Here is a 25100-nt window from a genome sequence, read left to right as displayed (position 1 = left end):
AGTTGGTCATTTCTTTTTATCCAACATTCATGTAAAAATTCTGAATGTGCATATTTCAAATTGACAAAACAAACCAGGCAAGTACAGATGTGTTGAATAAATAACAATAAGAACAACAACAACACAACAATGACAACAATAAAAGCTTGAGTTCATTTCGTGTGCACACACGCACACACATTTATACATATTTTATATAATTTCATATTTCACTGTATAAACCATAAATATAACATGCAGTCCGAACCAGGACTTCTCGGGCTGAGGTAGGGTGAGGGGCGGGGCTGCCATGGGGCTGGAACGATGAGGCCCTGTATGCGTCTGTGTGTGTGTGTGTGTGTGTGTGGGTGTGTGTGCGTGTTTTTGTGTGGACGTGGGGACAAGTATTACAGTATTGGCAATAAAGCTGTAGTGGTCATCATGGAGATGTGAGTGCTAGTTTTATAGCTGGGCGGGCGGGGGTCGTCCTTCCTAGTCAATGTCCGAGTCGCCCCGCCCATGACTTCCTGCTGAGCACGCACACACACGCGGCATTGATGCGGATGAAGCGCCAGGCTGTCCGTTCCTTGAAGATAGTGAGGGCGCTTACGAATATGTGCGTGTTGGTGCAATAGGAGTTCCAGTGGCGACCGTCGATGCCGAGACAGCCCGAGTTACCCGATTTGGATCCCTGCTTGCCACCGCGTCCCCCCACCCTTGCGCCGGAGCCCCTGTGCGTTGGGGTTCGGCAGGTGGTCTCGTAGAAGAACTGCTTCTTCACGACGTTGTTGATTGTGACATTGGGCAGCACGGTCACCTCGTTCCCAGCGATGTCTGTGGCCCGGGTCATGTTGCCCACCCAGGTGTTAATGCTGTCGCACACCGAGTACTCTCCTCTGTGCATGGTATGCGAGCCCGCCCTGCGCCTCACCCGGAGCCCCCTCACTCCTTCAGTGTCATAGCCCTCAGCCTCCAGGGCGTCATGCGAGGGCGGCACCTCACTGAAGACGACGCGCGGCGAGGAACGGTATCGTCTCTTGGAGAAGAGCTTGGGGTCCACCATCGGGATGGAGGGGTCAGGCATCTGCGAGGCTGTCCGATGACGCCTCTTGGTCCTGTGTTGGCTGGTCCTGTGAAGTTCAGCGTGCTGGTCCCCCGTCACTGCCTCATTCTGGTGCTGATGTCCTATTTGGTGATTGGCTATTGTCTGCTGTCCCGCTTTGTGGTGGGCTAAGCCGCCGCTATGGGCCAGTCCACCTCCCATGTTCAGTACAGCCTGGACGCCGATCAGGAGGACCAGGACCCGTGGTGACGACCTCATGGGCACACGTCCTAAGACCAACACAGAGTTCAAATGATCTCAAAACGTTTCTTAAATCATTGCAAATGTAATCAAACACTCTTAAAGGGGAAGTCAACCCCAAAATTTTCTTTACAAGAATATCTTCTATGCAGGCCAACAAGTCTAAACATGGGATTCTGATTAATATTGCGTTTGTGGAATATGAATTAATCAGTAAAAGCCACCCGTTTTTGTCCGTCTCAGGGGACGGCCATTTTGCCACAAGCTGTGGACTAAAAATGACATCACAGTTGCTCAGTGCTCAGCTAATGATCAATCATGGCACAGCTTCAGAAAACAGGTGAGCCATGATTGGTCATTACGCGAGCCCTGAGCAACTATGATGTCATTTCCGGATGACAGAAAGTGACAAAATGGCCGCCCCCTGAAATGGCTAAAAAACTATTCCACAAATGCAATTTTAATCAGAATGTCAAGTTTGGACTAGTATTGGTGCATAGAACATATTATATAAAACATTTGTGTGTGTGTGTGTGGGGGGGGGTACTTCCCCCTTTAAACCTGCTTTGTTAAAAAAAAAAAGACATTTTGAGTTGTTTTATACAAAACAATCCAGCCACACGTGGCCGCTTTTTTAATTAAAAATAAAAAAAGTGGGGGGAGGAGGTGGATTGTGAACAGAAAAAAAAAAATCGCCTCATTATTTTGGCATTTAAGGACAAAAGTGTTTTCCCAATTTCACGATAAGCTGTGGTGAGGTCCTTTGGAGAGAAAGACGTTAAAAAGCCCATGAAAATAAAAATATGGTGAAGACGGTTTGATATTTTTTGATGTTCACAGAGGACCGGCAAGATTATACCAACTGCCAAATATATCCATATTTTCTTATTTAAATACACACAAATAATACCGGCGCACGAGACACAATCTGCTCGGCAACGCAGTGAAGTGAAGCATTTCAGCATCTCTGCATGCTTTGTGAATTACAGGCACTCTCTTTGTTCCATTTTTATTAAATTTTTTTGAACGAGGCGTCAACAATACAACCCTTTAGTGAATTCGTCCCTCAGTGCGATAAAATATAATATTTGCTACATGACATGATGCAAAGAGCGTACCAATTTTCTTGTCAATCCAACACAACAACCTTTATTAATGAATTTTCACTCCAAAAGACGCACCTGTGGAATGTGTCCAGTTAAAGTGGGAGCCCTCGGTGGACTCTAGAGCCAAATTCTAGTGCAGGCGGGGCCCCTTATGCCTGCCATCTGGACCCCCCTGAACCACAGCTCTGCAACTCACACGTTCTGTACAGAAGAAATGCATTGTACAAACAATTAGATTAAGATAAGCACATGAATCCATTTTATCACACACAATACACGAACATACCTGGACACACACACACACACACACCCACACGAAAAAGTGCTCATGCAATGAGGTGAGTTGTAACCTGAGCATCATTATTTCTGGCATGTGCAAAAGCGGCGTTAAGACACAATACGTTATGGGATAGCGTTTCTTAACCTCTATTACGCCGAAGGGCATCTCTTCTACGGAGGGAAACGCCACAAAGGAGTGTAAATTCTTCCATACAATGAACAGTGATTTATGATGCCAATAGAACAAAAAGAAAAAAAAAAACAAAAGAAAAACAACAACCAATGTTGTAGTGTGTATTTCAATGAGGGGAAAATAGCACTCAATAATAATGTACTTTCAAATATCGTGCTCTTATTCCTGATGTGCCCGACTTGGCCACCAGGAGGCAGTATAGGACAGACATGAATACACTTGACATTGAGATGTCTGAAGCCCTATCGTAGTGCAGCACGAATATAAATTATGAATAGTTCTTTGCAGAGGATAAAGAATATATGACTGAGTACTGTTCTATCATCATATTATAAAAAGGGGCCACTCAGGTGTGTCTATGGGTGTCAGTTGCCGATCCCTTCACAAGGATGTTATTGTTCATTCCTGAGACAACCACAGTATGGATGCATGCGGTCACCACCTGAATCTGCCCACTGCCACTTTTTGGACAAATTAATTCATGTGATAATCTTTACTTTAAAGTGAATATACTGTTATTTTCCCAAACTTTAGTGAGCCCAGGTATAATTTGCAATGATGCGCAAAGATATGTTGACATCTGGATTGTCGGACTTTGTGGGCAACATTATTCACTTATCCTGCGATTATTCGATTATTCCATGGAAGAGTTGTTAGAAGATTCCATTTTTATTATTATTATTATTATTATTTTTTTTTTTTTTACATTTTCGAGCATTAAATAATCTTATTAAGGGAGGTATTAGAGGAACCACTGTTTTGGCTCGGACAAGCCGACATACACACACATGTGCGCACGTAGATGGAGTAGGTCCAAGCAGGCAGTGGTTTGATTGATCCAGGCTGACGCGTAGCTCCCTCTGTAAAAAGTCCAGCGTGAGCCAAGAGACTCCTAATGTTAAAAATATGTGGCTTGTGTTTAATGCCTGTGGAGCCAGCACAAATGCTGCTGTGGGAGCGCGGGGGTCAGTGCGGTTTGCAGAGCACCTCTGACTTACAGGATAAAATTCCTTGGACTGTCTACGTGACCCGGACACACTCAGACAAAAACTATTGACTCGTTAACATGACATAATTTCTCATGTTTGTATTATTGGTACTGTTCTATCTCATGTGCTTTAACACAGCTGCAGCCGTTGTAAAAGCGTTATAAACTGTAAACAAAACTGAGTTGAGCTAAACAAACAAAGTACATTTGCTAGCACGCATCTGTTACATGAACTCGTAAAACAACAGAATATTTTTGTTACTGGAATTTGGGCGTGCCCCGGGTGCCAATTGGTTATTCTTTGATTAAACCCAATTTCACTCCAATTTTTTTTTTTTTATTGCAATGTAAAAGGTAACCACAATACAACCACAATATGGGTGGAGTAAATGCATCTGGAGCAAAAAATAAATAAAATAATTCACAACCTGGTCAAGGGAGTTTTTTCTCCATTAAATATCACCATACTGTATAACCATATGGAAGTGATAAAGCCAAGACAGAGTGTTGGGCGAGTTGCAAGTTTTTCCTCTCATGCGCAATTCCAATTATGACAAAGGGTCTCCAGGTCCATATGTGAAAACATCTCACAAGTGACAAACACACGATGCTTCACATTATATTAATACAGTCCAGCATAAACAAAGCAGTTATTCAATATGGCTTTTATGAGTCATACCTTGTACGGTCCTTAAATTGGCACCATAGGGGATGTTCATGACTTTGTGTCCCCCTCACCCTCACGGTAAATCAAGACCATTCCCGGTGAGTCATGGATCACTTTCAAACTCTACCATCAATGGACAGGTTGGTGCATCGTGTGTCAAGTGCTTTGGAGAGGAGGACCCAAATGCAGTTGAGTGCAAAACAAAATGTGTTTTCGATCCACAACAATTAAAATAATACGGCAAACAAGGTGGGCTTGTCCAAAAAATTAAAAAATTAACAGAAGCTCAAATCAACAAGGATCTAATTAACAATAACCGCCAGGAAAACAACGAACAGCGACTCGACATGACAAAGGAAAATTGACAAGCAATTACAAGGACTGAAAGAGAGCAAGGAACAAAATCCAGACAAGTTGATGAGACAACAAGGGATGGAGGGAGCTGATTGGCTCACACAAGGGACCAGGATGACTCATTAACCTAACGCAGTGCTTCTCAATTATTTTCTGTTACGCCCCCCCGCCCCCAGGAAGAAGAAAACAATTCACACCCACCTACCACCCACTCACTGCCGCAACTATAAATATTAGCATTTTCATTGCAAAAAAAACTACACCGTAGAGTTGATACTCACTGTACACAATGGGCAAGGAGAGCGCCACTGCCAACTACTGGAGTGGATGTGCAATTACACTTTATTATAGTACGGAGGTAAAAAAGCATGTTCCCCAGGTTTACGCGCCCCTCCCCCCAGGGGGATCCGCCCCACTTTTTGAGAAGCACTGACCTAACAAGACACATATGGATAAAATAACACAAGGAAAACATGAAACTACATAATCAAAATCAACTGAGACAGATCTTGACATTGTGCTTCTAACGAGAATGTATAAGAGAAGACAATCTAAGTCAGGGGTGGGAAAACTTTTGGATTGGCGGGCCACAATGGGTTCTAAAATTTGACTAAGGGGCCGGACCAGGAGCAGATGGATGGAGTGTTTTGGTAACCTCACCTCATCCGTGAAAAAAATACATTTAATTTGAAATGAAAGTGAACAAAATAATTACAACAAAATATGTCTTTGAAAAAGCACAGTATTTAGAAAATAAAATATCAACAAAGTTTATTCATTTAATTTTTTTTCAAGTTCGGCGGGCCGGATTAAAACGTTTAACGGGCCCACACCTGATTTGGTCTTGCAGCTGCTCTTTTATGACCCGGGCAAACAATATTTAGAGAACACGAGAGTAAGCAAATTCCTTGGGGGAAGACGGCCTCAATTTGACACATAGTGACTATGTCGAGTTAGCCGATTGTTGGTTCAACGCTTGTTTGGCTTCTGCGCCGGCGAAACGTCTGGTCAAGAGCAGGATGAAACCTATTGTCTCATTGTCTGCCTGGGCAATGCTTGAGCACCTCTTTGCATGTGATGCTACCGTCGTCAAAGCCCCGGTTAAAAGAAGCGTGTCAACAGCTTCCTCCGACAAATACAGCTCACGTCGGCGGGTGACGACAGCAGCCTCGGATAATCGGAAGGTGTGAAAGCGAGGTTGACAGCTGTGGCGATAGAGCGAGCGAATGGAGAGGAAGTTACACGTTTTCACTGAATGTGTCTCTCATCGAATGAAGACGGAGCATTTCCTCCTTCTGTCATTCACTGGAAATTATTATTGAGAGGGATGACTGCCAGGTCAACATACCCGCTTTCAAAGATGTGACAGTAAATCTGTCTTTTGGTGAAGTGGATTGCACCAGTGTTTGAAAGCCAACAATTCAGAAGTATTTTGGGGTAAATGCAATTGACACTAACCTCATATGTGTGAACTGAACTGATGAACGGTATTATCTCTCCTTTATAGAAAGAAAATTGCCAAAGTCATTAATGTAATGTCGTCATACTGTTTTTGTCATGCAAAGTGATGACATGCGCCATCTGTGGTGTAAATAGATAATTTAAAAAATAATATTGTTTAATAAAACCCAAGATTTGCATTCCTGGGATTAACCTGCAAAAAAAAATCCTCTTCAAAATTGGAAAGTTGCTCCTTAAATAAAATCAATGATTAGCAAAATTGCCCCTAAACGAAAAAGTTTGATCAAACCTTGTTTAGGTTGAAAAAAACTTTTTCCTCAAATATCATTAATTAATATTATTCCATAGCATCCACCACATGGCATGTTGGATTTTATTGAATACATTTTGGTTTTCTTGTGTTTTATTTTGTTTTCATTGCTGTATTTTATTTTCATGCACTTGAAATTTAATTTGGGTGGATTTTTTTCAAGCTAGTGGGCTGGACCTTTTTATTGGTCGCTCCAAATAGCAACCACTTTTCATTGGTTACTCTAAATATGGTATAATGTTGAAAATTTTGATCTATCATTATGGGGTTGGCATAAGGCAAACATGTTGATCAGAAACAAACTCGCAAAACTTTCATATTTTGTGGTCTAAGCCTTCCCACTGACTCTTCCGACTGGAACTCTACAAAAATAAACCAGACAAACAAGTCTTAATAAGATAGGAGATTATAGTGTTAAAACTACAAATCAAAAACTATCCACCCGCTGATCCCAAAAAGCTGTTGTTAACATTTCAATAAAATCACTCATCATAGTAAATGTTTGTGTTCCTGCCAACGGGTGCCTTAATAAAAAATGAGCACAGGGATCAATTGTCAGCCTTACTCTAGTATTATTGTAGAATTTAACCAAATGAAACATGCTGGCGGCAAAGTGAACTAGTGGTTCGCCTCTCTGGCTTGCAGTTCTAACGTTGCGGGTTCAAATCCAGGCTGCCTTTTGTGCAGAAACTCCGGCTTCCTCCCACATTCCAAGCTCTGGCGCAAGCTAATGATGCTAACTGCTGTCAAAGATCGATGGAGGAAACACGTCTTGAGTCAACAACATGCTAGCGAAACTGACTGTGTCATGGTCCGTTTCCGTCAAGTCATGTTTTTGTTTACGTTTGCTCAACTGGCGTGGGGGGCGTTTCCTTCCAGCGCGTGTCCTGTCGTGTTGTTTTGTCTGGAGAGACGCGCCCACCAGTCCCGCACCTGTTACTCGTTGACTCCTTGATTAATTCACTATTTAAACGCCCCGAGCTGACTACTCGGCGTCGGTGCATTGCCCTTTTTGGACGTCACTGTTGCTCTTTGTCCCTCGTTCATGCTCATAGCGCATGGTTATTTGTCACTCATCCCTGGTTCCTTTCCCGGTTTCCTGGTAAAGTTTTGCTCTGTCTAGTCACGTTTTGTTCGTCTTTGTTATTTTGCACTTTGTTACGTTTGTTTCTCCGAGTACCTTGTTTGCCTTACCATTTCATTAATTAAATCCCCTTTAAGTTACCCTTGCCTGGCTTCCCTGCATTTTGGGTCCTCCTCCTCCTCCATCCGCTGATCGTAACAGACTGAGTCTTTAAAAAAAAATAAAACTCATGAATTTATGTATTATTTCGATCAACAAAAAATTATTCCTACCCAGGAGGTTGCATAAATCTGTATGGTTTCTGTATCTCAATTCTCTGACTCACACCTCACACTCAATGTGTGTTTGTTGCCTGTTGCTCAAGATTTAAAAATATTATCGGCTACCGTTTCAGAAGTCGTGCCAAGGCATTCACAGCCCCAGTAAAAAAAAGAATCTGTCTTGGAACAGGAATCCTTTCAACATTTGGATGCGTGTCTGCATACGGCTTCACTTTCTCGTCGATGACACTACGAAAACAACAACAAGAAAATCAAATACGTTTAGCTCAATCAAAGACAACAACAACCAACTTTTCATCATGGGAACTTTGAGTCACTCTACTTTTGTAAATGTTGGCACATTTTTAATGATTTGTTTGGTTTGAAAGATCTATCTATCTATTTAGCTAGCTAGAAAGCTAGCTAGCAAGTTCGCTAGCTAGCTAGCTAGCTAGATAGATGGCTAGCTATCAGAATGGAAAGATTGATTGAATGCAACAATTCAATTTTGGAGAAAATAAGAAGCAGCAAAAATAAACGGTTCATCAAAACAACACAACACAGAGTGCATCATTTCCTGTAACATTTTGTCAAATTTTCTACTAATAGCAAAAAGTGTTGATGCGAGATTTGTGAAATATTCTTAAATGCACTTTGCTCAGTGGAGTGAGGTGAAGAAGAATGCTTGCTCTTTGTGGCATCTGCCAGTGTTTTCTCATGTGGGATTTGTTCTTAGTTTACAACATATACCGCAAAAGCTCCACAGCATACTTCCACACATTACTTGAGTGCCAATGTGTTGACCAAAATCTCACGTGGTCAACCATGGCCAAGTCGTATAGCTACTTTGCTGAGCAGATGTTAACCCCGTCTTTTCTTTTTGAGGTTCACTGGCCACTGTCCAGAACGCCCCAGCAATTTTAATGACTGCCCGTCAATCCTTAAACAATTTATAGCTATCATCCCATGTTCTTTTGAAGTCGAGAAAAAACATGAAACACTACATGTTATTGTAAGCCACCATAAATCAGTCGGTCAGGAGTGACCAGCAAGTGCACGTCCACTGAACATAAACTAGCTCTGCTCAAATATCACAAAAAACAAGACATTACTTTTAAAATAGCAATTTAAAAAAAAAAGGCAAAATGATGGCACATTCCGTTGTGTAGTGGGAGAGGCTATGTAATTACATCGCATGCTAAGGGAATGTGATTATGGTTCGATGTTAACAAACACATTACTAACATTCCCTATATCTCAGGTGTCCTCAATCCTGTTTTCCATCTCGGATTCAAATGATCAGAAAATAAGCGAGGTCTGCAAATGCCAGATAACGATCCTGATCATTTGAATCAGGTGAAAAATAGGCAAGACAGCTGCCCTCGAGGATTTGGGACATAGCCCAGTGGGTGCGTCTGATAACTTCAACATCAATATTATGAAAAAAAAAAAAAAAAGCATTCATTTGATATTATATTGATCTTGAATTCACATCAGATGTCCACTGGAAACATAAATGCAGAGAGCGTTTCAGCAATAGCATATAGTATATCGTTAGAGCAGAATATGCAGTCAGTTTCGTAGAGTACATCTGACTCTAAAAAATCCATATTTGGTTCCATTTAGCAGAGTAAAATGTGAGAGGAAAATATTCAGCGTAAAATTATATGCTGAATTTTACACACACACACACACACGCACACACAGCAAGGAAATGTTTGCTTCTTTCAGATTCACCAAACATGTCCTGCTGCCTGGCCGGGAGACAGCCGCATTTTTTCCATCGTCTGATTGGCTGAGTTTAATATGCATACCAAAGATTGGTTTACAGGGGAAGTGTCGTACATGATTAAAAATTAATTTTTCTTGAAAACCTGGACATTACGTGGGGAGGTCAACCAATAGTGTTGCTCGCTTTCTTTCAACCCAAATTTTTTTTTCCCTTTAATGCCACACATAGTTACAATGTATAACACAGGTCATCAATCCTGTTCCTCAAAGGTCCGCTGTCTGGCTTGTTTTCCCATCTCTGATTCAAATGATCAGATAATCAGCAAGGTCTGCGGAATCTGGATAACGATCCTGATCATTTGAATCAGGTGTGTTGCAGTAGGGAGAGATGGAAAAGTGTGGCAGGACAGTGGACCTCAGGGAACAGGACTGAAGACCAGCAGCATTACATTTACTTCCAGCTGCTGTCACTATTTTCATGCTCAGGATAGGTTTTATATCTTCCCCAGGTTGTGTCAAGGGAAAGAAAGCCTCAAAGCATGTTTTTTAGATGAATAAATAATGTCATGTCATTTCCCCCCACTCTGGTGATTGATCATATTTTGCAAAGAAATGGAGTAGCCGTCCACAAAATAAAAAAAAAAAAACCCCACAAATGTCTCCGTTTGAATTTATCACACTCTGAGAGCAATGACACATTCATGAAAGTGATCCCTGACATGTTGGCTTAAGATTTTGTTACAGGCAACTCATTTTATATCCCCCATAATAAACTTGACTTCTGTTTTGGAACACGGTGCAAATCCATCCATGAGAGGTTCTTCTGGCAGGGAAACAAAACCGCATTTAAAGCACCACAGCCGTGCTAATGAGGAGGCCTTCCATGCTCGCGAGAGCCAAGCCCATTCCTCTTCCTGACGACTCTCCCAGTACTTGACCGGCAGTTGTGGGAGGCCTCGTCGCTGGGATGAACACAATGCCTTAAATTGTTTTCCAGACCTGTGTTTTCTTATAACAATCCACTCAAGACAAGTGTTAAATCTTTTGCCCAGGCTCTACTTATGACTCCCATTTGCTGTGAAAAATCCAAGATCTTCCGAGCAAAGGCCAGCATCTCTGCGTGACCCAGAGAATGATGAAGACGAGGGAGGGAGAGGAAGGAGTCTGAAATATCAAGGGATGGGGAGAGGCAACAAGTAAGAGGGGGTGGGCAATGAACAAATAAAGGAACGTTTGAGAACAAAGACATAAGGGGGAATTAAAGCACGAAGGGACACATGGAGTTGAACAAGAAAATCTTTGTTCCACCTGTCAGCAAGGCCCACTCCACCAAAGCTGCTGCAGCACATGTTACATATTTACTGTATGGGAAATCCTGCAAAGAAAACACTCCACTTTGTATGAGCAACACATCACTGGTGAGGCTCATATTCCTGGAGACAACGGTAATATCAGTCGGAGTCTGATTACATAAAACAAACGTCAGATTTTAGATAAAGATCACTGACTCATGCTCAAATGACTCAAGTTTTTTTTAATTTTTTTATTTATTGCAGTGACTTTTTGCTCTTTACTAACTCATATTTGCACTGTTTTGAGTTGACCTGTCAGAATTCACACAGTGAGCATATTAATGTTGACATAATCTGTGACATTTGGCCCAATCTCTCTCTCTCTCTCTCCCTCGCTCACTCTAACGCTCTCTCACTCTCTCTCTCACTCTCTCTCTCTCTCTCTCTCCCTCGCTCACTCTAACGCTCTCTCACTCTCTCTCTCTCTCTCTCACTCTCACTCTCTCTCTCTTTCTCACTCTCTCTCTCTCTCTCTTTCTCACTCTCTCTCTCTCTCTCTCTCTCTCTCTCTCACTCTCACTCTCTCTCTCTCTCACTCTCACTCTCTCTCTCTCTCTCTTTCTCACTCTCTCTCTCTCTCTCACTCTCTCTCTCTCTCGCTCTCTCACTCTCACTCTCTCTCTTTCTCACTCTCACTCTCTCTCTCTCTCTCTCTCTCACTCTCTCTCTCTCTCTCTCTCTCTGCTTAAAATATGCATCGAAAATGAAGGAATCTATCCGGAAATTTTGATCACAAAAGGATTTAGTTGCGGCACTAGCAAAACATTGATAAGACAAAAATGTAGTTAAACAGTCAAAATGAATTGTTCATTTTTAAAACATTTTTGTAAAGTTACAAAATGTTACTCTGGTTAAAATCAAAACAAATTTCAGTTATAAAATTTGTAATTCATTTCAATTCATTCATGGGAAGCTTGGAGTGTATTTTACTTTCATTTCAGTCGGGAAAGATTATTTTAGATGTGCAGAACAAATTTATATTCATGTTGTTATGACAAAGTGGGCTAACATAATTTTTTAAAATATGTAGTTGAATACTCCACATATTTGCTGTCATTCATCTGGTTGATTTATTTTTAACTGATTGTGACTGTGACTTTTCGCAAAACGCTCCTCTTTGTACGATAATCAGGTGGACGAGGCTACCGTCTGGGAATTCAGAAGCTTGCTTTCGAAAACAAGCAGCATGTGCAGCCTTTATTATAAAGGACCTAATTTATTTAAAGCCGACTTTGAATTACATTTTTGACAAGTCGCACATAATAAAGTGAGCAACAAGGAAAGCTACTAATCCCAAGACTCCTCCTTTCACCTTTGGGCCAAATTTCACTCTTGGGCACATGTCATTTTTCCATGACGCATGACTTACGCTGTGTTCAGAATTAGGTGTGCTATGCGTCAGACATTAGGGTATGCATGCATGCATGGCTTTCTTTTGAATATTCCCGACTTTATTGAGGAGTTAAACGCACTGAGCAGTTAACATGAATTATGGCCAATGTATGGAGCCGGTGGGGAAATAAAACACAAGATATTTACGTTCTGAAGAAATTAAGTGTACACATACATGAAAGTCTTGTACATGAACAAATCATGTTTAGTGCTCGGCAATGCTTCTTGAAGGGGGTGGGGGGTGGGGGGGGGGACTGAGAAAAAGCCTAAGCAGTATCGTTCGCTTTCCATGGCAAACACATCAAATGTTAAGGTTTTTTTTTTCCTTTGTTAATCAGTTTTTTTTCTCTTCAGTTGGCTCTCCGAAGGACAGAATGACACTGGCATGGCCCAGGAAAAAAATTTGTTTATTATTGCCATGGTGACACTTGTTTTTTCGTGTTTTGCTAGCACTGTGGGTTTCTGTTCGGAGTTGTGTACACAAACTTTTACGCACGATAAATTGGATCTGTCAATGTTTCATATTGTTTATAACAATGAGGAGTTTTGTTAGTGTAAAACACGCAACATTCTTTGATTCGCTTGCATTCGTTTCAAATCACTGATCACTGGTATCAGTGCTTTAGCAATGACCCTTAAATGAAGTAAAAATTCTCAGATCCCACACGCACTGATATCACATCGCCGGCTTGACATATCCCTCGTCCGGGTAATTGCCACATCAGCTGAGTGTGTGGGGATATTTTTGAGGACGCAGAAGACAACAGTTTTAGGATATTGAAAATTTTGCCCCTTTTTTTTTTTAAACTCACTGACCGGAGATCAGCGCCAAAATCATGCAAAGCCTAATCAATACTGTTAGTGTTGTCTTGTTGGATGAAACATATCCTGTGTTCTAGAAAAAATGTGATTTGAAATATTTTATAAAAATAAAACACATTTTCATCACAATTACAAGATGAAATTAACATATTATCGTACATAAAATATAAGTACAATACTGTACTTGGTATGAAAATAGTCGTAGCGGTGTGTCGCTACTTCTACAGTTGATTCAAACTCTATCGTTGCACACCCCTGTGGGTCATTATTATTATTATTATTATTATTAATAGGATTATTATTATTATTATTATTAAGATTATTATTATTATTATTATTATTAATAGGATTATTATTATTATTATTATTATTATTATTATTATTATTATTATTATTATTATTATTAATATTATTATTATTATTATTATTATTATTATTATTATTAATAGGATTATTATTATTATTATTATTATTATTTTTTTTTTTTAATAGCTACAGCTCTTTGCATACTTGAACAGCTGTTGTTGATCAATATTCCCCAGAACTGCCACTTTAAAGGGCTCCAGAACCTTCTGCATTGCACACCCAAAGTTGCATACTTGTACTGCTAATGGAGGCTTAATAAGTGGTGCAACGATAATCAGGCATCATCTGTGCAACGGTCGTCGCATTGTAAGTACTTGCACCACTGATTACTTTATCCCTGCTCTTATGTTGCACAGTTGCTATTGTGGTGGTGTTATTACCGCACAATGGTACCCAGACATGACGAAAAAGACTTTCTATACTTATATGTCATGTTTTTGTTTATCATAGTTGTCTGTTATTGTAATATGAGTCAAGCTCATCCTACCAGAGACAAATTCCTTGTGGGTTTTACATACTTGGCCAATAAAGATGATTCTGAATCTGATTCAGTGTCTTTTAATGGCATTTAAAAAAAATCCATAATCATCATTGTCAGTTTTGCATTTATCGCAATGACTTTCATGCAATTTTAAGGGAGTCAAAACTTATGAATCATTTCTTGTGGCTTCCTTCATCTCAAAATTGGTTATGTTCGATAACTACCACCATTACTTTAAGGAGACATATAAAAAAAAATGGTGTGCTGCAGCAGACCACCTTGTCACGACTCCACACTCGTCAACTGAGTTTTCCTCGCTCCCGCTGTTTTTTTCAACCCCAGTCTCACTCTGCCTCCTGAAGACATAACCAGGCCATTTTCTATTCTGTGTGGTCTCCACATCGTTCTGTCATCTCTTCCCGCCTGCGTCCGCGCCGCTGCCTCGTAATCTCCCTCACCCCCAACCGTCCGTTCCTGCGTCTCGCTCCCCCCCCCCTCGAGCTGATGCCAACCACCTGTCTGCGTGGGACCTCCCAGGCCCGCACTCCGTCTGTTCGCGACATGCCATGTTGGCCGTGTGAGCGGATCTGCGGCTAAAAGACACAAAGCTCCCAGTATGACCTGCAGCTAAAACGCAGATGGTTTCATATTTACTGATGCGAGTGCAGGCGTCACCTAGGAAACATCTGACAACTATGGCTTCCTCTACAAAACTTGTGAAACCAAGGAGAAGCAGAAAATCACTTCCTTCCTTCCTTCCTACAGTAAAAAAAGACTTCTCTTTACTAATTTGCAGTTGTGTAGGAGTACAATTATGACTCATCGTCTCACATCGTGTGCATTCCAGATCGACATAATCCGAATAAGTGCATAATAAGCGGCTTGGCTTGTAGACTTGGGGCTAAGGCGTGTGCATGTGTTTGATGCGTATCCAACACAAACATACGTGCACTCACATACACATTTGTCAGACTTGAGCAGACAAAAGTCCTTATGAATCACTTTCTTCTGACTACATGATCACTTTATATGTAAATTAATAACATGACTTTAGTGGAAAATGTAATTTAATAGGAAGGAAAAATGCACCCAACAATAAGGTTTATTGTATATTATACCAGTAGTGGGCGGGCAAGACCTTCAAGGACTTCTCTGCTGGCCTAAATTAACCAAACATCAAGAAATCCTGATCATATTTATGATAAAAGTTTACCTAATTTTATTTTATTTTATATAAATATATTTATATATATATATATATAAAACTATTCTTTACATTCATGTCATATTATATCGCAGTGTTACAGTTTTAGGTTAGCGTTGTTTTATCCAATCAGAATTCAGCAACCTTGCGTTGTCAGGCTAATTTCATAGTACAGTTGCGATAGCCAATCAGATTACAAGTTGGTGACAGTAAGGCCAGCTAGCTAGCCTCAAATTGAAAGTGCGAACGCGTCCCGTGATTCGATACTCACTAGAGAGACGTCTGCGCGATGCCGAGTCAACAAATACACACCAGGCAATCTTACCCGGCAAATATTATAAAATTTAAAACAAATTCTTGCTTTTTTTAACCCACAATGGCCGAAGGAGGTAAAAGTGTGGATTTGATAGCAGATCTACTTGCTGAGCCATTTTCAAGATCGACCATCAAGACAAGCTAGCTCTCGTGAGCCGAGGTCGTCCAAACGTAAGTGTGTGTCTGTATATTTTTTTCTCCAGCCATGTTGTCATAAATGATTCATAATGATTCAAATCGGACTAAGTAGGACTTCACTGAAGGCTTAGGTGTGAAATGCTCATCCCCACCACTGCTTTATACACACGAGACATAAAGCACCTTACTTATAATATTAGCTTAATTCAGGCATAAAAGTACTAAGTACCCCCCCCCCCAAAAAAAAAAAATAAATAAATAAATAAATACTTGCGCTGTCAGTAGCAGCAAGTTTCATGTTCCAACAAGCGATACGGTATGAAAGTGAGGCTATGTCAACACAACTTCAGAAAAACAATTGAGAACATAACTGCGGCACTAAAGCAACACATTACGACCGCAAGAGTATTATTGGAGCTGAAACAACAGGCTGCTAATTTCCACCTCGACGTCGTACGTCCACGCTGCATACGTGCTTGTGCATTCAGCTTGCACCGTCTGCACGTTTAGTTGCGAGGACTCGCGTGGAAATACAAACGTGCACAAACAGGCAAATGTTTCTCCTTTGACGAAGCACCTGTCAAATCTGTCAGTTCCGCTGAACGTAAAGACATGCGCTAACATTTCTGGTTTTCGATGAATACACAAGAACGCAGATTCCAAAGCGGGTGGAATTGTGTTCTTTTGCGATTTAATGTGCTCTTCAATCAGTCATTTTTCTGTTTGTGGATTTTCTTAGTGAGTTTGCAAATTAGACCTTAAATATGTGTAGCATGTTCATGCATTGGTTTCACTTTGTGTGTCGTTTCCTTGCACTTCGTGTCCAAACCAATCAGCTCCTTCCTTCCCTTGCGGTTCTTCTCAGCTGTGCCTCATTGTGTCAATTAATCTGAGTGCATTTAGTTCTCGTGCTTTGCTTTGCCCTTTATCACTTCATGGTGCATGTCCAGTTCCAGCCAGCTGTTGTTTTTTTTTTGCTGCACTTTCCGCAGCTTGTTCTGTTTTTGTTGTTTGCTTGCTTTCTTGGTTCCCCCACGACATCTGCATCACTTCGCATGTGTTTGGAATTGCTCCCTATCCTCTTATATATCATTGTACAGAGTTTGCAGTGAATGTGGAAAAGTATTGAACCATAGATGATCACGAAATGAGAAATAGGCAACATTCCATGATGCATTTGCACTGATATAGGAAAAGGAAAAAAGATAGAATCCATTCCAAAACAGCCATAAATTAACTCGATTGTTTTAATTTTAATGTTCGAATAAATTATTTATTCACTAAGTGCAGCAGGAGGTTCATCAGCTGATATTCATGCTGTAATTATACAGCAGCAATGGCATAATTAACAGCGTGCCCAAGTCCTTTCTAAAAGGCAATTTGTTGACGATCATCCCTTTTCACTGAATCGCAGATGGTGTTTTTTTTTGTATCGTACTTAGATTGGAGATTATTCACTATATTGCAATAATAAGCATGAACCAGGTGTAAAAAGATTACGCGTAAAAGTTTGGGATCGTTTCAAAGTATAGTGCAATGTTTCTACTGTGCAGCATAACCGGTTAAAATTACACAACGGTAAAGTAGACGTTGTTTGCAAATTTTATATACCTTAACACCTCTCGTTCCAACAAATTGTAATCCATCCACTCACGGTCAAGGATATTCTCCATTCGTCTAACATGCAAGTAGCATTAGTAATATGCGTAAATCTTTTTAAAACTTTGTTGATTTTTTTTTGTAAAACAAACAAAGATTATACAATACAATATTATAATTTATTAATTGTTCGGGATAAGGACGATCACGCTTGATGACGTCACAAGCCTTATTCGCGATCCTTCGCCACATACTTCACAATCCTGAGCTCCAGTGACCTCTCGATCTCAGTTTTCCTCCACCAACAGCTATGGTAACCCCGAGGTCACACTCTGACCTTTCAACTCCCTGCTGCGGCCACACCGAACAGCACAGCTGGTTCACTTTACACCAGATGTTCAGAGCCTACTTACATTTTTTTTTTTTCGGAATAGACAAGGGGTAAATTACTGAACAAATAAACAATATGAGTCAATATATAAACGACTGTGGTTGGTGAACAGTTACCCATGCGGTTTGCTTAGCACACATCTCCACTTGGGTAATGTGCGAGCAGTACCCCATGCCAGCCAACTGCCGGGCTCACACACACACAAACTCACTTTCACACCCAAGGACAAGCTGGAGACTTTAAAGGATGAAAAAAAAAAAGAGGCATTGTCTCAGGAAAAGCTGCTTGAATGGGGACCAGCTGTTGCTATAATGGTCTTTTATGGAAAATTATTTTTTGACCTTTGATTTTTTTTTTATGGGAATGAAACTATTTAATTTTAATCCAGTACAGAAGATATGTTAAGTACAATTCAGTTGTAACTTTCAAGTTCAAAACATAAGCATTTAATTATTCATGAATGTTTCAGAGTGTTGATTTAGGTATGTTTTTAATTAAACTTTTTTTTGCGATTAATCTAGATGAGTCATTATTTAAATTCATTTTTTTTTTTTTCAATTTTCTCATGTTTACGTTCAAACTGTGCTAATCTTAGAGCGGCCAAAAAAATTATGGAATTTACTTTTGAGGTCTGAATCCTCGGCTCATTTTTCACTCATTTTCAGCAAGATCTGCAGATGCTGGATAACGATCCTGATCATTTGAAGCAGGTGTGTTGAAGCAGGGGCAGATGGAAAACAGGTAGGACATCATTTATGGTGAAATTAAAAACAGGAAAAAAAAATCATCTGTTCTCGTGTCGTTAGTTCCATCCAAATCTGAAATATATAGTGGTGAATTGTTTCTAAAGGTTTTTATAGTCCTACCGAAATGCTCTTAAAATTCAGTTGGAATGCATGAACGTGCCTCAGACTGAATCGTTTCCCCAAAAAGCTTGAGGCAATTAACGTGCGAGATGTTGTTTTGGTAGCGAGCGCTGCTGTTAAGGAAACAGTGAGGGGAGAGTGTCTGGTTGAAAGCAACATGGTGCAAAAAATAAAATAAAATAACAGCGGTTTAAGTTGTCAGCACTCTTGAAAACTCACGCTGACGCTTTAGCAAGTTGGAATCATTCACTTGAAAACATTTTGAAGTTTGTCTAACTGGGTTTAACTCTAAGGACGAATTGTTGGGATGTGTTGTATAAATCATTAGGTTTAGTTTGCCACATGGGTCAAATAAATCGTGACTATTTCTTTTACTGTCTAAAAGCACCTGATGCTGTTAGAAGACAAAAATGAAAATCTCTGCAGGTTTTTATTTTGTCATTCGATGTAAAGGGTTTTGCAACTCCAACTTTGATTGGGGCCCGCTAAATCTAGAGATGCACATACCTTGAAACAAAAAAACTTAAAAAAACAAGAACACAAAATAGATTCAGAGTGAAAGCAAGTTGCTGCATAGAACAAAATGAGCAACAATGCTTCACTTTGCCCCTAACCCAGGTGTGGGCAAACTACGGCCCGGGGGCCACATGCGGCCCGTTAAACGTTTTAATCCGGCCCGCCGAACTTGAAAAAAATTAAATGAATAAACCTTGTTAATGTTTTATTTTCTGAATACTGTGGTTTTTCAAAGACATACAATTGTTGTCATGCTTTTCTTCACTTTCATTTAAGATTAATTGTATTTTTTTTCTCCGATGAGGTGAGGTTACCAAAACACTCCATCCATCTGCTCCTGGTCCGGCCCCTCTGTCAAATTTTAGAACTCATTGTGGCCCCCCAATCAAAAAGTTTTCCCACACCTGCTCTAATCTGACACAACTTGTTGACATCACATTCACCGCATCCAAAAGCAACAGCAAACCTGATAGGTGATAGTCACCGCATAAAATACGCATCTATTTGTAGACTGTAGGTGATGCAACAACATTTTTGTAATCTGAACAGTCTTCAATTTTCACTTGCCTTTAGGGGCACTGTTAGCCTGTCTATCAATCCATCCGTCATTTTTCTTGCAGTTTAGGGTAAAAAAAAAAAGCATCCCAGCTGACTGTGGGCAAAAGGCCGACAACGACATTCATAATCTGGTTCACCTGCTTCACTGCTGAGCAGATTTTTTTAAATCACACTTATCACAGATATTCGCTATATCACAGGATTTTTGCAAATGGACTGTGACTGTAGACTCATGTGATAACCAGTCAAAGAGTAAAGAGTGCATAAAAAACAAAAAAATGCCCAAGGTTTGGGATCTTTTCAAGCTTATAAAAGAAGCTCAAGTGTTTATTGCAAAGCACAACTGTCATAAATTACACAATTGCACGTCTATGCTAAAGTAAACGTTAGCTAATTTAATTTAGCCAACCACTGCTAATTGCAATTCCCTTCACGTAATATCGACGTACCTGCTTGGGGACTTTTCATTCATACTTGACTCAAGCAACGATAACAAACTAAAACGTTCTTAGACAATCTGCTGATGGCCTCAACTGACGCCGTCACTGAATACCAGAGAAGCTAACGTTTAGCCGGTTAACCGCCGGCCAATTCTACATTTACATTTGCTGAATTTCACGGCACTTAACAGGCGGACAGGCCTGTTTAGAAAAGACACACGCAGGTCCAACGTCACAGATGATACAGTGTGAAACATGAGGATGGACTCCTCAAATGGACAAAAATAATACCTGCACCTCTCATGTATATATTTTGGTATATGCAGGGAACTTTAAACGCCCAATCTATACAAATGATAAAATACACATTTTGGCCGATACTTTGGGGATTTTATTTCGTGTGGATATGGTGTGGAGTAAAAAAAAAATAGAATAAATTAACTTTTAAGTTATCTCTAACTTCCTGATTCATGGTGTGTGGCGATCTCATTTTCTCTACCCTCCCATCTCAAGTAAAGGGAAAACTGTAATTCAGCTTCAAAGGAAACCTGAGCTGGTCATGAATAATCATAAACATCTTTGTCTCCACTGGAAAAGCATCCATCTGCCTTCAATTCACACACCAGTTTTTGTTTGTGTTTACTGCAGTTGAGGTTTGAAGAATGGACCTGTAGTGAGTGTACAAACAGCTCAGTAGAAAAAATATTGATGAAAAGTTAAGCTATGCAACTCGGAATATACAAAATAAGGTTCTAGGGAGGTCTTGGCTTTGCAGCTTGAAAAATGAGTGACATGACACAAAATATGCACAGAGCGTTTACACAATTTAGAAGTAGTACGTGAGCTTCAACATGACATGATGACATGGACTAAAATATGACTGGTAATTAAAAGCAAACTCACTCGCAATTGCCACCACGCTATTAATTTCATATTTACTTTTTATTATGAATCACTTGTTTTTTATTATCCACTACTCCCTCAGGGAATTTATATTTGGATTATTACATGTTCCACAGAGAAACCGCCCTTCGATCACGAGACAACCTGCTCTACCAAGTAAGCCACCAGGTAATTTTGAAGGGTTTGAGGTCAGGGCTTGTAGGTACACCAAACTCATCCAACTAACTTGACAGAGGCCTTCCCCGAACTGTTCTCACGCAGTTGGAAGTAAAAAAAAAAAAAAATGGAAGCGATGTAAAATGTGCCAACCATCTTCTTGTGGTGCCTCTAAAGACAATAAAACACAATCTCTGGACCTGGGCCAGAGGAACTCTGGATGTGGACATCCAGTTAACCGGCTCATGGAGAATGTGAGATGATGTCATTGAGTGTGAAATTTACAGCAAGACTGTGACAAGAATCTTTTATCTTATTTTTTAATTTATTTTTTTGCTTTAACATGCGAGCACAATTTGTGATACCAATCACTCACTTCACAACAAGTAGCAGTTGTGAAATTAGTGTACAATTCATCAAAAAAAAAAAAAAACCCTGTATTACCAAATTAAATATATTTAATTAAAAAAAAATCTACAGTTCTTGTATCAAATTAATTGACAAAGACAAAAGGGACATTTTTGTTAAAAATAGCTCATTTTAGTTTAATAAATATAATCTGTTACTTTTGTTTTTTTAAACACTCTCACAAACTGTATTTTTCTTTACATTTTATTTAATTATGTTCTCACTCTTTTTTTCCAAAATACATTATAGAGTGCTATTTTCCCATACTAAAAAAAACAAACTGGAACAGATTAATGGCATTTCTATGAATTTCAGTGGCCAAAGGTAATTTGAATAAATCTTGTATCTCAAAGTACGACTGTATATATTTAAGGGTCAGGCATGGTCGGAGGAGGCCTTTGGTTTGTAATGACTGCTGGAGGATTTATGGTAAATTTGGGTCCCGGTTGACATTCCTCTCCTGTCAAAGCCAAAAAGTAATTCCCTGGTAGGAGTGGCAGGCATGAGGTCTCACTTCACACACATACACACAAACGTGCGCTTGTATATGCACAGATCAGAGCACATACATCCAGTATACCTGTCAAGGTATAAACAATGACGTTCAGCACAGGGTCTGCAGCTTGGCCCCACCCAAACAAGCATGAGGGGGAACCTCAAGAGCATAATTTCAAATGGACATTGGAGCTCATCCCAATCTACAAGCCCTTCAAGGGTTGTGTAACATGAGCAGCGAGACAGACAGATAGAGAGAGAGGAGGGGCACATAGAAAAAGGGGTGAGAGAGAAAGAAGGTAACCTGATGTCTCAGGGGTTTTCAGAACACGAAGCTGCTTCCAATTGAAGTTTGGAGAACCTCTTTTTCCTCCCAGCCCGCTCCTAAGCACTCTCGAGTTTGTCAATTTTCTCTCTCTTTCTCTATCTGAATTCCAGGAAACCTTCGCTTCATCACCCCACCCGCTTTTATTAGTAAGTAATTGGTATGCTTCATGTGTTTGAGGTGGAAATTTTCTCCCATCAGCAGGTTCATGCTGGCCTCGATGTCAATTCAGAGGCTCCACTTTCACTTGATAGCAGGTGTTGAGAAGGCGTCAAGCCAAGGTCTTTGGAAAAAACACTCTATCCAATCTCCACACATGCTTATATTTATATGAAAAACTCACCACCCTGTTAGTGCTCCTTCTCCTGCTCTCCTCAGTGACTGAAAACTTCCAGAAAAAAAAAAAAGTTACTTTGATATTCCACCACACTCTCTTCCCAAAATTATCCCAAAGTCAGATCCTGCTCCTGATTTCAAAGTTGTGCATCCAGGTCTGGGGCCATTCACGTCTGTGTGTCTCTCTCCCACACTCTTGGAAAATGGATTGTTCTAAAACTTTAGTAACAAGAGTCCCAATACTGCTCCCTCCCTCCTGGTGTTCTTCACTGGGTCCTAGTGCCGTCCACCTCCATCGTGCTGCCACATGGAGGAGGAAAAAAACAAAACAAAACAAATACACTGGCAAGAGGCAGAAAGAGAGAGAGAGAAAAAGAAATTCTCAAATGTCTAAAAATGGGGAATGTTTGTCAAAAAAGCTCAAGTAAAGTTTAAAAAAGTTAAAACATTATGAAAATCACATTTACAAACAGTTATTTCCCCTCATGAATACTTTCATCAGTGTTTTTGTGATCATGAAATTTGCGCACAATAAAAGTAATAATTTTCAATGATGTCATGAACAAACTATACATTCAATTGCACAAACAAAACATTCAACATCAACATCCGAAATAATACCATTTGCAACAGAGGTCGTTGAAATTTCGCTACATGCACAAATCACACAAAAAGTGTGACGCTTTGCCGTTTGATTTGTTCCAATCACTTTAATTCCATATTTTCTTATTCATGAGATATGACAGTCATCCATAAATGCATGTTACTGTCATTAAAAAAAAAACAAAAAAAACAACCCTTATATAATCCCAATGGATATCAAGGTTCTCCCCTTTGCACTTTAAATCCTTCCCAAGTTTACCATTGCCGTTCAACACCAGAGTTATTGCTGGAATTGTGTTTCCAAAATACCTTTCCAGATGGGCACATCTGGCAAAGACCGCAACAACTATGTCAGAAATGTGATGCAACATTCATTCAGTCAGGAAATGAAACCAGAAGCGAAGCCCAGCAACTCGTTGATGGCAAATAGAGACAGCAATGTGAAAAGTGAACCCACGCACCTCTGATAGCCGCTCACCCAAGCCACACCCGGCATTCACTCGGCCCTCTTGGCTCTGACATACACAACAGTGATACTTCTGTCTTGTTTTGGCATCTTCCAGCAGCATCCACAGTTGCGCTGATGACACACAGTTATATATTGCCGTGTCTCCTGATGACACAGGGCCTATTGATACTCTTTTAAATTGTATCATAAATATTAAATCATGGATGGCAAAGAATTTCAATCAGGAAAAAACAAAGGATTCAGTTATCGGCCTTGAAGGTCCGAGAGAGAAACTTTTACCGAAACTACAGGAGATGAAATCTTCACAATGTGTGAAGAACCTGGGCACGGGTTACGTGATGTCAGAATAAGGAAATACAGGCACGCTTGAACGCGCTGCTTTCATACACATATTCCTATTTGTCATACACAAGTGGCGCTTTTGAGGCAATTTTGTCATTAGACGAGGGCTGATTCTTAGGCCGGGCTAAAAACAAGAACACTTTTTTTTTTTTTTTTTTAAATTTCTCATACCAGTGCCCCCCCCCCCCGCCCCTAAAATGGGCATTCGGCCGGGCAAGAGGGCCGTATCGTTCCGTCCCTGGGACAGACTGCCCAGCTTTGCTCATGTGTGGATGGCCTTCTCACTTTGGTCTTCTTGGGGTCACCTTGGGCCTGGTGAACCTGGGGCATCTGCAACATGATTAGGGTGAATCTGGGCCAGGGGTTTCTGTGATGATGGCGCTCCTTGGGAGGGAAGAATTCCTTCAATCTCACTTGATCTGTTGATACTGTTTTGATGTAAATGAGAAAGGTTTATTGGGTACAACACACGTGCTTACTTGAGAGTGGTCCATCACTCTCGCTTTGTATCTTCTTAAGAATGTTGAAGCACACGTCTGAGCATTTGTGAGCATTTGCCTAATGCCCAAGATTGTGTCACCGTCAAATTTGCCCAGGCCCTCGTTATCGTGACGAGTGCTGAAAGGGGAACCCCCCCCCCCAGACGGTGGACTTTTGCCCTCGCACTCGACACTGAGGTTGTTTCAGGGTGAGAAATTTTGTGGAGCATATCTGGCCTGGTAGTGCGCCGTAGAGGTCAGGTGTGTGCGAAAATGCTCAGATTTCACCCTTCGACCTGCACATTCTCTATCTCACTTATTTTAATCTGAAGCAATTTGTACAAGTTGGAAAGTTTAGAGGACAAAAATGTTTATAATTTGCTGGTTGAATCACAATTCAAACCACAATTAAAAAAAAAAAAAAAACCT

General features: G+C 40.4%; 1 protein-coding gene across 1 annotated transcript; it reads right to left on the bottom strand.

Annotated features, from left to right (window-relative positions):
- Window positions 1-232: 232 nt before the first annotated feature.
- ngfa (nerve growth factor a (beta polypeptide)) lies at window positions 233-22948 on the bottom strand. Its single transcript, XM_088291370.1, has 3 exons — window positions 22786-22948; window positions 2464-2589; window positions 233-1311 (listed from the first exon to the last, which is right to left on the bottom strand). The coding sequence occupies exon 3, from the start codon at window positions 1298-1300 to the stop codon at window positions 476-478; it is 825 nt and encodes a 274-aa protein (XP_088147496.1). The 5' UTR covers window positions 1301-1311; window positions 2464-2589; window positions 22786-22948; the 3' UTR covers window positions 233-475.
- Between the last annotated feature and the right edge of the window lie 2152 nt (window positions 22949-25100).

This window comes from Idiotropiscis lumnitzeri, chromosome 3 (assembly GCF_059441095.1).
Source record: "Idiotropiscis lumnitzeri isolate Australia: NSW breed Sydney's pygmy pipehorse chromosome 3, RoL_Ilum_1.0, whole genome shotgun sequence".
In the NCBI taxonomy this organism is placed as follows: domain Eukaryota; kingdom Metazoa; phylum Chordata; class Actinopteri; order Syngnathiformes; family Syngnathidae; genus Idiotropiscis; species Idiotropiscis lumnitzeri.
This window is presented reverse-complemented; position numbering and strand designations above follow the sequence as displayed.